At 40.8% G+C, this 13380-nt stretch overlaps 1 protein-coding gene across 1 annotated transcript in view; it reads right to left on the bottom strand.

Annotated features, from left to right (window-relative positions):
- EPHA10 (EPH receptor A10) overlaps positions 1-13380 on the bottom strand; it is a 720654-nt gene that overhangs the window by 84592 nt on the left and 622682 nt on the right. Inside the window, exon 12 of the mRNA XM_066574828.1 lies at positions 7704-7829. Coding sequence (XP_066430925.1) covers positions 7704-7829 — 126 coding nt within the window. The remainder of the gene's footprint in view (positions 1-7703; positions 7830-13380) is intronic.

The raw sequence follows: 13380 nt of genomic DNA, 5'->3' as shown, positions 1-13380 counted from the left end.
TATAAAACTTTTTATAACTTCTGTATGGCTCATAATTAATGCACAATGTACATTACAAAGTGCATTAATATGGCCATACAGAAGTGTATAGACCCACTTGCTGCCTCGGGACAACCCCTTTAAGTATAGGTTTATTTTTGATCAAACAAACTGCCTCCGTTTCTGTCTCTTACCACTGCGACATTCATACCATCAACCTCTTTCATCAGGACACCTTTATAACAACAGATTGCTCAATGTGAACAACCTTTTTATATTTGTAAGAATACAATTTTTCTAGTTCATTTCTTAGAGAGGATCTGGCTTTTTACATTCTATTAAAGCCTAAACTATGAAATTGGTATGTACCCGTGTTTTCTCAATCCTACAGGCTTGAATTAGTTAACATTTTCATATCTTGCTATTTTGTCATTAAGTAGAAAAAAAAAATATAACCTTACGGTGAACTTATCTTGAAAAAAATAAGAAGCCTGAAGAAGCGAGCTTGAAGTTAAGGCGTGCTCAAGTGATTAAAGCTTCAGGGTTGTAAGAATAGAATTAATTTGCTTTAAAGTCTTCAGCAGCAAAGCGGATGAAAATCAATAAATCATTTAGTAACTTAGCATATTTCCAGACACTTTTCTGCAAAGCCTCTCAGAACAGATGTTAGCTTCTGATGCCTTGCAGAGAGATCAGCAGCATCATTTAATGCTATCCTTGCTGCAGGTAAATGAGAATATAAACTGAGAAAAAGACTGCAATTCTCTACACTACTGAGCATCAGACAGCTCCGGGACTGAATCACCCACTTCAAGAGGAGTTATGTATTCAGCTCCAGAGTGGCACACCTAGAGAATTGACTTTTTTTTTGTGACAAAAGTATTTATCCAGGCACGGTTTCCTTCATACATGTTTTGTAGACCTTTTGGTCAATGTAGGTTGTAAAGCTTCTGAAGTGACAGATAAGAGACATCTCAACTAAAATAGTGCTGGTACAACCATGTTTGAAAAATTGTTTGATTCTTTGGCTAGCATTCTTTTTAAGCTAGTGGCATGCTCAGAGGCTTACTGGCAAACTTAAAAAGTTTCTTGCACAACTTGAAAAGACGTGGATCTCAAAATGAAGATGATAAATTGTTCTTAAGGTATGACAGAAACTCTTAGAAGTCAATTTAGTCAAAAGTCCTCTTCATTGTGCTCCATATATACTCCACACACCAGAGGAAGGACAGAAACTACTCAAAAAGTAGCAATGCGCTGAACCGGAGTCAAGAGAGCCGAACTGTATAAATCAAGAATGGCATAGAAGGTGGAGTTAGAGCCTGTAATAATTATCCTGGATATGGCTTGCCAACATCAACGGGATTGCACAGCCCTGGATCAAAAGACCCCTGCATTTGAATTTGCAGTTCAAAACTTCAAAACTCTTTATGGCTGCACTTTACCCCCCCCCCCCCCCCCCCACGTACATCTCTTACTGGATGAAAGGTTCACACCAAATGACTCAGAAGGCTGATGTCAGTTATCTTCTTTCATGTTGGCATTTCCTAGTTTACACCCTAACCTTTTTTCTGTCTCTCCTAATAATTGTATGTGATGCATGTGAAGTCAGTAATGACTTCACATGCATCACATTCAAGACGCCCAAAAGACCCACTTAGGGTCGTCCTAAGAAGAGCAAAACCCCCTGGAGGTCTAACGTGAGTGTGACTTTCCTATCCATAAGTGCGAGAGGTCTCAGCTCTCCATATAAGCAATCTGCCATGTGGAGGGAGGCAATATCTCAAAAAGTAGATGCGCTCTGAAATCAAGAAACACATTTTTAAAAATCTGAATGCCCTTAATTCTCAAATGCCAGATTTACCAAAATTTTTGTGGCAAACTCAGCAAAGAAAAATGCGGGAGTGCTTGTAGCTGTCAAGGATTCGGTGGACTTTCAGCTTATTGACTCTGTGATTGACGAGGGGGGGCAGATATCTTGTCCTCGTCTGTAAAGTTAACAGATTTGCAATGACGATTATTAATGTATATGCACCAAACTCTTCACAAATAACTTTTCTAAACAAGGTAATAAGAAAAACAAAAGAAAAAAGAATAAGAAAACAGATACCAGCAACTTTGAGGGCAGGATGTCTGCTCCCACCTTATCTCCGTGGCTGATCAGAGAGGAACTTTATGATTCTTTTAGAAATCTCAACGCAAATTCTAGAGAGTATTCCTTGTATTCCACAAGACATAGAACATTCTCTAGAATTGATATGTTCCTTCTGGATTTCTTTTTGTTACCCAGAGCGAAAAAGGCCCTGATAGGAACAACTACAGGGTGAGATCATGCACCATTCTACTAACCCTTACACTTTCCCCCACATTTCATGCCAATAGGATATGGCGTAACAATACTTTCCTTATGACACTACCAAAGTATAAGGACAAGATAAGCAACAGTTTAAGCTAGATGCTCTGCTTGCATTGATAGGAAGCATAGAGTCGGGACTGAGATCTAATCCCACAGACACGCTGCACAGGGATCTTCATAAAGCAAGACACGATATTAGAGACCTTTTGATAGATGAATATATATGACAAACAAATTAGGGTATGCAAAGCAACCTATTACACAGATTACAACAAATGTAGTAAACCTATGGCGTGAAGAGTTAAGCAGAGATGCATAAAAGCTAGAATACACTATTCAATAGATCCACACTCAAAATACAAAAGTAGCAATCCCCAAGATATTGCAGAAACATTCAACAAATTTTATGCAAAATTATACGATCATAAAGAAGACCCCTCAACACCTCAGCCAACTGAGGGAGGCATAGCCAATTTCTTAAAAAAAATACACTTCCCCGCACTCAGCAAAGAACAACTAAAACTTGTAAATTAGCCTATTAGCATAGAAGAAACATTAAAAACCATTGCAGGAATAAAAAAAGACAAAGCACGAGGACTAGACAGTTTCTGGGGAGAGTACTATCGAACTTTCCAGAATGAACTAACACCTCATTTAACAAAATTATTTATCGCAGATATGGAAAAAGAAAGCCTCCCAAAAGAAATGTTACATGCCGCAATAGTAACCATCCCCAAACTGGATAAAGACCCCTCTACCCCAGCTAATTTTAGGCCTATATCCCTACTAAATGATGATACAAAAATTTATGCTAAGATTCTTGCCCAACAAATATGTAAGATGCTACCTACAATAGTTCATAGTGATCAGGTGGGCTTTGTACATGGAAGACAAGCTTCAGATGGAACAAGGAGAGCCCTGGATCTGATGCTTAGGGGAGAGGATCTTCGAATGCCTTCTTTGCTCTTAACACTGGATGCCGAGAAGGCATTTGACAGAATCCATTGGGGCTTTGCCTTCGCAGTACTGCAGAAATTTTGGTTTCAGGGGGACATCTTAAAGGCCATACAAGCATTGTATGCCTCACTTTCAGCCATGGCATTGGTAAATGGAGTCTTGTCTAGTGCATTTGGAATTACAAATGGTACTCACCTAGGGTGCCCTCTCTCTCCATTATTATTTGTACTGGTTATGGGACCCTTTGCGGAGAGCATCTGAACAAATCCCAACATAGCAGGTATCCCACTGCCCTTTCGCCAACATAAAATAGGACTCTTTGCGGATGACGTAGTGCCACTAGAATCACTGCACACAACATCTAATGTAATAGAAGACTTCAGCCGAGTGTCATATTATAAGATAAACTCCCACAAATCACAGCTTTTAGGATTAAATATATACAACTCCCATATAGTGGGGGGAAAACATTACAATAAAAAAAAGACCTGGAAAATTTTAACAGAGTAGAAACTTCATGGTTGGATAGAATTGTCATATATACAACTTCCGTACAATGACAACCATCTTCCCCACAAAGCATTTAAAAGATTTACAAAAACAAGTACTACATTTTATCTGGAACACAAAAAGACCTGGGGTAGCAGCCTCTATCTTATATGCTTCAAGGAGCAGTGGAGACATGGGGGTGCCTAATATTATAGCTTACAAAACAAATTTAACTCACCAACTCAGGAACTGGTGTCATCAACCACCACTTAAAAAGCTGGACCACTATCGAAAAACAAATAGTAAATAAACCCTCCCTTTGTACAATGTTAATAGCAGCCTCCATAAAGCCGGATATACAATGGCCTAAATGCCGGACCATCAGAGCCTCACTAGAGACTGGGATATCTCTCATCCAAATGACTAAATCTCATACATCTAGATGCCAAGTACCTTTGTCTATAGGTGTCCTCGACCTTTTGATTCCTAACTTTTCTTCTGAGAAGTGTACAATTAGCGGAATAGAACTAATTGAGGATGTCTTAGAAAACAAATCTTTTAAGCCCTGCAAAACTATAGCCGCATAATTTAACTTATCCCACTTAGATAGATTCAAGTATACTTAATTTAAGAACTTCTTACGCAATCACCCAGAACTAACCCCCACCATACCTGAGTATCTTTATGAACATATGTTTAAATCACCCCACAGCAAGGGTACAATGAGATTCTTCTATGATATTTTTAATGGAGAAAAGAGGAAGGGGAAGGGAGTAGAGATGAGTGAGCATACTCGTCCGAGCTTGATGCTCGTTCGAGTATTAGGGTGCTCGAGATGCTCGTTACTCGAGACGAGCACCACGCGGTACTTGTCTCGATTAAACGAGCACTGACCATTGAATTAATTGGAGCCGGCAATACAGCCGGCTCCATAGGAAGCAATGAGCTGCCGGCGATCGCGGGATGAATTGTCGGGAAGGGCTTAAATATATAAGCCCTTCCCTGCAATTCATCCAGAAATGTGTAAAAATAAAAAAATATATATACTCACTTTGTCCCGGCAGACGGAGTTCAGCGCGGCCGGCCTGCAGTGGATGTGAAGGGGTTGTGAGTCAGACCTGCCCCTGATTGGCTCAGCGCTGAGCCAATCAGGGGCAGATCTGACTCACACCCCCTTCACACCCACTGCAGGCCGGCCACGCTGAACTCCGTCTGCCAGGACAAGGTGAGTATATATATATATATATATTTTTTTTTTTACACATTTCTGGATGAATTGCAGGGAAGGGCTTATATATTTAAGCCCTTCTCGACAATTCATCCTGCGATCGCCGGCAGCCCATTGCTTTCAATGGAGTCGGCTGTATTGCCGGCTCCATTGAATTCAATGGGCTTACATATATACTCGGGACAAGGTGAGTATATATTTTTTTTATTTTTACACATTTCTGGATGAATTGCAGGGAAGGGCTTATATATTTAAGCCCTTCCCGACAATTCATCCCGCGATCGCCGGCAGCCCATTGCTTTCTATGGAGCCAGCTGTATTGCCGGCTCCAATGAATTCAATGGTCAGTGCTCGTTTAATCGGCTGTATTACACTGACAGTGCAGGGGGGTCTCACTCTTGCCACTATTGTGGCTTAATAGTGGGACCTGGGAACTTGAGATGCAGCCCTGCATGTAGCCCCTCGCCTGCTCTATCCGTTTCTGTGTCGTTCCCATCACTTTCTTGAATTTCCCAGGGTTTCACAAATTAAAACCTTAGCGAGCATCGGCGATATACAAAAATGCTCGAGTCGCCCATTGACTTCAATGGGGTTCGTTACTCGGAACGACCTCTCGAGCATCACTGAAAGTTCGACTCGAGTAACGAGCACTCGAGCATTTTGGTGCTCGCTAATCTCTAGAAGGGAGTACAAAAGAGCACATATCCTCAATTTGGAAAGGGATATAAATAGCAAATACTTGTCCATACAGTGGATTAAGGCTCTGAACTGGGCGCAAAAAAGCTCATCATGCGCCAACTCGATGGAGATACATTACAAAGTAATCAATAGGGGGTATTATCCACCTACTAGGCTAGCCAACTATTTTTCAGGATCTTCTAGTCTATGCTGGAGAGCATGTGGGAAACGAGGATCCCTTCTGCACATCTTTTGGTGGTGCCCACTAGTTTTGAAACTATGATACTTAATATTCAAGTTGATAACTGGATTTACGGGAATAAGAGTTGAACCGAATCCACAACTAGGCCTACTTTTATCAAGAATAGAAAACATTCCTAGGGAAATCAGGAAGGTTGTAGCACATGTTCTCCTTTCAGTGAAGCTTTCCATAGCTAGATCTTGGAAAACTCTAGAACCACCAACTACTCAGAAGATTAAAGAACTAATTTCAGAGCATTGGCAATATGAAAAAATGTTTGACCTTAGGAATAATAAACCCTCAGCATATAATTTAACTTGGCAAACATGGCAAAGATATGTAAATACATGTAATACCTCCACAACATTAAATTATGGAAATATCGCAAAGCACAATATTTGAAGAAAACATGCAGAAATGTTAATGCTTTGCATTAGGTAATAACTTGGAATCACTACTTTGAACCCTTCCCCTCCTTCCTCCCCACCCTTCTTCCAATTCGAGAACCCAAGCCCTTTTGTTAAATCTATGTTAAAGGGGTTGTCCCGCGCCGAAACGGTTGTTTTTTTTTTAAACTCCCCCCCCCCCCGTTCGGCGCGAGACAACCCCGATGCAGGGGTTAAAAAAGAACACCGCACAGCGCTTATTTGAATCCCCGCGCTCCGGTGACTTCTTACTTACCTGCTGAAGATGACCGCCGGGATCTTCTCCCTCAGTGGAGGGCAGGGCTTCTGTGCGGTCGATTGCCGATTCCAGCCTCCTGATTGGCTGGAATCAGCACGTGACGGGGCGGAGCTACACGGAGCCCCATTGAGAAAAGGAGAAGACCCGGACTGCGCAAGCGCGTCTAATTTGGCCATTAGATGCTGAAAATTAGACGGACACCATGGAGACGAGGACGCCAGCAACGGAACAGGTAAGTGAAAAACTTTTGATAACTTCTGTATGGCTCATAATTAATGCACAATGTACATTACAAAGTGCATTAATATGGCCATACAGAAGTGTATAGACCCACTTGCTGCCGCGGGACAACCCCTTTAAGTTAGTTATGATGTCAAAAATGGATTACAAAATGGTGTTGATTAATGTTTGCTTATAATTAATGCTGTGAGATGTATTTTCCAATAAAAATTATTAAACATAAAAGCCCTTTTCATTGTGTTAGCACAAATAAAAATGTGGACACATTAGAAAGAAATAAAAGTACTTTACAGGCTTCGTTGTACTGCTAGTTATAGAACAAACATTCTTAAATTGGGAGTTCCCTCTTCTAGGAATTCAACAGTAGACAGCAAAACACATAGGCAGCAATGTACCTCAGTGCCTAGCCATACAGCAAATAACACTTGTGATCTCACTTGTGAATAATGTCCTGGGAGAAATGTAAATAAGGGTTCCTTCAGATGGGCGTATTTTAGCTTGTTTTTGGGCACCGAAAAATCCTGTGTGCAAAATGTGGAGAATAGAACTCATTGATTTTAATTTTAGGGAGAGAGAGATCTGCCCTCCGTTCCTCCCCCGCAGCTCCCTGCCCACTGCCGGCAGCCGAATCTTTTCTTCCGAGCGGGCAGGTACTCGCTAAGGACAATGCTCAATCGAGCAATTGCCCTTAGCGAGTATGCTTGCTCATCTCTATTAAGAATCTGCTGTAAGACACTGCTCATAACATTTTTATTTTACTTCCATGTTCCACATATTAATGTTCATGAGGGCTCTGAACAATGAATACAGAGTAACAGGTTATAACGCTGACAGTGACACACTATACATACCTGTGCCAAGTATCCTTTCAATTTTTATGCTGGAATTATCTAATTCTTTTGCAAACAAGTGGACAGCTTGCATGGGATCTTCACATGTGTCTGGATCAATATATGTCCTTCTCGTAGGTATTTTGACTGGAAAAGAAATAAATACAGGCATATTGTCAGATGCAGAAATTAATTCTCATATTGCGAAATGTCAGATTCCTTCATTACCGCTGTAGGACCTGTCACTGTAAGATCTATTAGCTTTATTGTTAGTATTGATTACGGAAAGCAAGCCATTTGCATTGTCTAGATAAGATAAATGATGGAACACACTTTTTTGTCTTATTTGGACCAAAATTCTGGGTAATTTATTATTATATCTTTAAAATGATTGGAACTAGATCAGCCAACAGTTAAACGATAAGGATTCTGTCTGCCTGCAGCCGCTACATGGGGAGACTGAGGATCTTACAACATAGTGTCTATACACTGAACTCAATCATCACACACAAGCGGATGCTTACTGCATAATATTAGAGATGAGCGAGCGTACTTGCTAAGGCAAATTACTAGAGTGAGTATTGCCTTTTGCGAGTACCTGCCCGCTCGTCTCAAAAGATTCAGATGCCGGCGGGGGTGAGCGGTGAGTTGCGGGAGTGAGCAAGGGGGAGCAGGGGGGAGAGAGACCCCCCCCCCCGTTTCTCCCTGCTCTCCCCTGCCACTCCCCGTCGCCCCCGCCGGCACCCGAATCTTTTGAGACGAGCGGGCAGGTACTCGCAAAAGGCAATACTCACTCTAGTAATTTGCCTTAGCGAGTACGCTCGCTCATCTCTACATATTATGCATGCAAAAACTGTGCACTACCAAACTCCCATAGACTTCAACTGTGCCTCTCACACACAGCGCAAGAAATACGCACACAAAAAAATGCATCATGCAATATTTTGGTGTGTAATATGCAAGCATACATGCCAAAATAGTGTATGGGGATTGTCAGCATGCAGCAAGTACACATGTCATTGCGTACTTGCTATGTGCTTGCATCAGAATTGACAGTGGTATTTAAAGGGTTAACAGCTGCTATCACCATGAATGCTGATCGCAGCTGTTGCTGGCAGGTGTCAGCTTTAAGAAACAACTACCACCCGCATTGTATGGTGTGGGATCCTCTCCTGATCCCTCTCCATAAAAACCCTGAACATCCAAGCATATTTATTAAAAATTTACATAAAGTAGTACAACATAAAACATAAAAGGTATATAAATTTAATATCATCATAATTGTACTGATCCATAGAAGGTTAAAACAAAACTTCCCCCAAAATAGCGCAATTGCATATAGGCAACATATAGGACCATAGATGCAGTGGTTCACCAAGGAAACAGTGCAGCAGATGAAAGACACATGATGCTTATTTCTCTGAAAAATCGGAGCATGTCCACTAGTGCCATCAGTTCAAAGTTGGTAAATACCAGTGAGACCCAGGTACATACATATAATGTTCAAAGAAGTCTATCCAGAAGTGGTCTTCATGGAAGAATTGTGGCCAAAAAGCTATTTCATTGACATAGAAACAAGACCAAGTAACTCAACTATGTACAGAAACATAGAAATTTGGGTGCAGAAAAATGGCAGCATGTACTTTGGACTGATGAGTCAAAACTTGAAATATTTGGCTATAGCAGAAGGTAGTTTGTTCACTGAAGGGCTAGAGAGCGGTACGATAATTGGTGCCTGTAGGCAACAGTGGAAATGTGCAGATGTAGTTTGGGGCTACATTTGAGAACATGGAGTTGGGGATTTGATCAGGATCAGTGGTGTCCTCAATACTGAGCATACAGGCAGATATTTATTCATTATGCAATAATATCATGGAGGCGTCTGATTGGCTCCAAATTTGGTTCATCTTCCTGTCCAGCTGCTATTCAGATGCCTCTGCCCTGTGCCAGTCACTGCCCTGGCTGCCCATTAAATACAGAATTCAATTTAAACTCACTACCTTCATCCACAAAGCCCTCCACAGTGCAGCGCCCCCCTATATTCCCTCCCTCATCTCAATCCATCACCCAGCCCGGGCTCTCCGCTCTACTAACCAAACTAGACTGCACACCTCTCTAATTCGAACTTCTCACTCCCGCCTCCAAGACTTCTCCAGAGCAGCACCGGTCTTCTGGAACACTCTACCAAAGACTACCCAGGCAATCCAGGACTCGCAGAACTTCAGGCGTGCTCTAAAAACGCTCTTCAGGGAGACAAACCGCATTCCTTAAAAAAACTCCTCTGTATGCCGCCTGATAACATGCTCCCTGACCTATTGACTGCAATTCCTGCTAACGATTCTGCCGTCACATGGCTGAATGTCTAACCATTGCCTGTGTATAGCATCTCTCACTCTCCACCTCGCCATATAGTTCACATCTCCAGCCCTTTACCTTCTGTATTACCCCATTACTTGTAGTATGTAAGCTCATTGGAGCAGAACCCTCACCCCTACTGTTTCCATGAACTGATTACTATGTAACCGTGGTTCTGTAATTTTTGTACTTTTGTCTTTCTGTATTCCCCTGTCTATGTAAGTGCTGCGGAATATGCTGGCGCTATACAAATAAAGTTTATTATTAAATTTATTCTTCAGCAGAACAATGACCCTAAACATACAGCCAATGTCATTAACAGCTATTGTCAGCATAAAAAAAAGAACAAGGAGTGCTGGAAGTGATGATATGTCCCCCACAGGGCCCTGATCTCAACATCATCAAGTCTGTCTGAGAGAACATGAAAATACTGAGCGGTTTGAGCAAGTGAAGATCTGTGATTAGTTCTCCAAGATGTATGGAACAACCTCCCTTCCAAGTTCCTTCTAAACTGTGTATAAGTGTACCTAGAAGAACTGATGCTGTTTTGAAGACAAAGAATGGTCACAACAAATATTAATTTGATTTGGATTCTTCTTTTGTTCAGTCACTTTGCATTTTTCTAATTGACAAAAATAAACTATTAACACTTAAATTTTTGAAAGCATTCTTGCTTTGCAGCATTTTTTCCAAAACTAAAACTTTTTCACAGTACTGTTCAAAATGTATATATCATAGTTTCTTATTTTGCTTATAACAACAAATGCTGTAATTGGGAAATTTGTCAGTGATTGGTTCGTTCATATTCTTCATGCCCATTTATGCATGTATTTGCTATGATTAGGAACAAAAGTTGTCCATACTATGTAAGGCTGACTCCTGGCACCTTCATTGATCAGCTGTTGGAAGAAGCCATGGAGGTTTGGTGAGCTCTGAGGTCTGTCGACTGCCTAGCACTGAATGCATGTTTAACTTAAAAACTATGTGGTGTTAAAATGTTGACAATCACTTTAAACAGTATGCAAGAGAAAATATAAGCAATAACTACTTATGGACCACCCAATTAATACATGCATATGCTTTAAGATTAAAGATTCTCTAAATTTGCAACTGTGTCCTCAAAATGCATCACCAGCATGCCCTCCTCCAGGATTACTATGGTACAATATATAGATTAAGCCTAAGAAGCAATAAAAACAAAAGCACAAATATATATCACAAATTGGTTGCTATCCCTACGCAAATTCTTCTGCAAAATGCATACGTCTAACTTATCTCAATAGTAATCACAGTCCTGTAACAGTCACATAGGCTGTTGTTAGCTGTTTAGTCATTCACGACCCTCGGCGACCCTAAAGCCAAGCTCCCTCCATGTTTTTCGGTTTTGCACTGCTTCTTTCAGTTGTGTGATATCCATGCCAGTATCCTCTCTGACAGCATCAGCCATCATGTTCTTTGGCGGCCAGGCCTTCTTTTGCCACTAATCTGTCCAAGCATTATAGATTTTTCAAGCCACTCTGCTCGCCTTACATTGCCAAAATCCGTGAGTCACATAGCCACATTACAATTTAATGGCTACATGTTGCTGCATAATTCCCTGAGAATAAACATTCTGTATGTTACTATTAACTTCTAGCTGACCGAGGCTTACAAAAACATCTTGTAGATGTGGCGGCAAGGTAATGTGAACTCTGAAGCAGTAGCTGCCTGGTTTCCATACGCAATTTATCCTGTGTGATAGCAAAAATATTGCCCTGATTATAGTTTGCTCTGCACGACCAGCTCCACACATTCAGGTGAAACTCATTTTAGATCGGCTCATCCATCCGAAACCTACAATTAAGTGAAACAAATGCATGTCCCCTGTCTATCAGCCAGCTATAGACATACACTAACAGCTTATGATTAGCAGAGCCATGATGAGGAGTGAATGTTAATTTTGTGTACAGTGCTCTCTATACCAGTTGGTGAAACTAAACTCAGAGGAAAAACTCTTCAAACCTAGGCATCCAGGTTTTTATTATGCAGGGAAGAATTCAGCTCCCTTAAGATTCCATCAGCAATTCAGAATGTGTTTTTGTATATGAAAAGATTGGCTCACAGTTTAGATCTATCATGTGTTAGGTATTTTCACGAGTCGTTTTTATTTTGCTTCACAGATTTCATTCTTTATCAGTCACTCAGAATATTCCCCAAGTACCTTCTCTACAAAGTTAATTTCCTAAGAAAAGTCCATCAACAAAATGCATACTTATCCATCATGTGATACCACCGATTAAAATGACCAAGTCACCAGAGCCACCTCGATACCTAGAAATCATCTACTCCAATACACAAAGAAGGAAGGAAACGGTTGTGTATCTCTAGTAGTGACCTACAATTCACAGCTAGAGCTACTAAGGAAAACTGCAAAGAAACTCCATCATACCCTACACAAGGAGGACCGCCTGAAAACCATATTCCCGGACCCTCCCCATCTGTGTTACAGGCAACCCCCAAATTTGAGGAACATTATAATCAGGAGTGCATTGCCCTCCAACACACAAAAAGGAACTTATCCCTGTAATGTAAGGAGCTGTAAGACCTGCTCACATATACTGACTGCGGACAGGATACAAATCACCAACACACAGCAAAACTATAAGATCCCAGGGACATTCACATGTTCCATGTCTGATGTTGTGTACCTAATCCTGTGCAGTAAATGTCTTGTTGAGGCACTTTATGTTGGAGAAATGGGACAAAAACTGAAAGTGAAGATGAGGTCTCATCGGCACACGATTAAAGAGTTAAAAGACAGAATTACCTGTGGCCAAGCACTTTTCTAATCACAGACACAACATAGAACACATGAAAGGCAGCATATTCAAATCACAAACCCATAGAAGAATTTGGGAGTACAAATTTATAACAACTTTTGACACTTTTAACAGAGGGTTCAATTCTTCAAGAGGATTCATGGGTGACTGGGAAGTATGAGAAATTTATAGCACAGACAACACTGCTGGCCTGTCGACCCCATAACACTAATTCAGGGACCATAAAATCTTCACATATTTATCAGTGGACTATTTAAGTATTTATTTATTCCTTTACTCATCGTGTTGTGGTACTCTTTTAAGTGCAAATTAATCACACCCATGTCTGTGCATTGTCATATATATATATATATATATATATACCTCTTCGAATCTATTTCATTATGCCTAAGGAGGAATCCTGAGAGGTTCAAAAGCTCGCTATTACCTTTTGTATTTTTGTTAGCCAGTAAAAGGTATCATATCTACAAGTTTACTTAGGTTGGCTTGCTGGGAACAATCATGTTTGATAAGGTTGCACAACA

The sequence above is a fragment of the Eleutherodactylus coqui genome, chromosome 1 (genome assembly GCF_035609145.1).
Source record: "Eleutherodactylus coqui strain aEleCoq1 chromosome 1, aEleCoq1.hap1, whole genome shotgun sequence".
NCBI classification, from domain to species: domain Eukaryota; kingdom Metazoa; phylum Chordata; class Amphibia; order Anura; family Eleutherodactylidae; genus Eleutherodactylus; species Eleutherodactylus coqui.
This window is presented reverse-complemented; position numbering and strand designations above follow the sequence as displayed.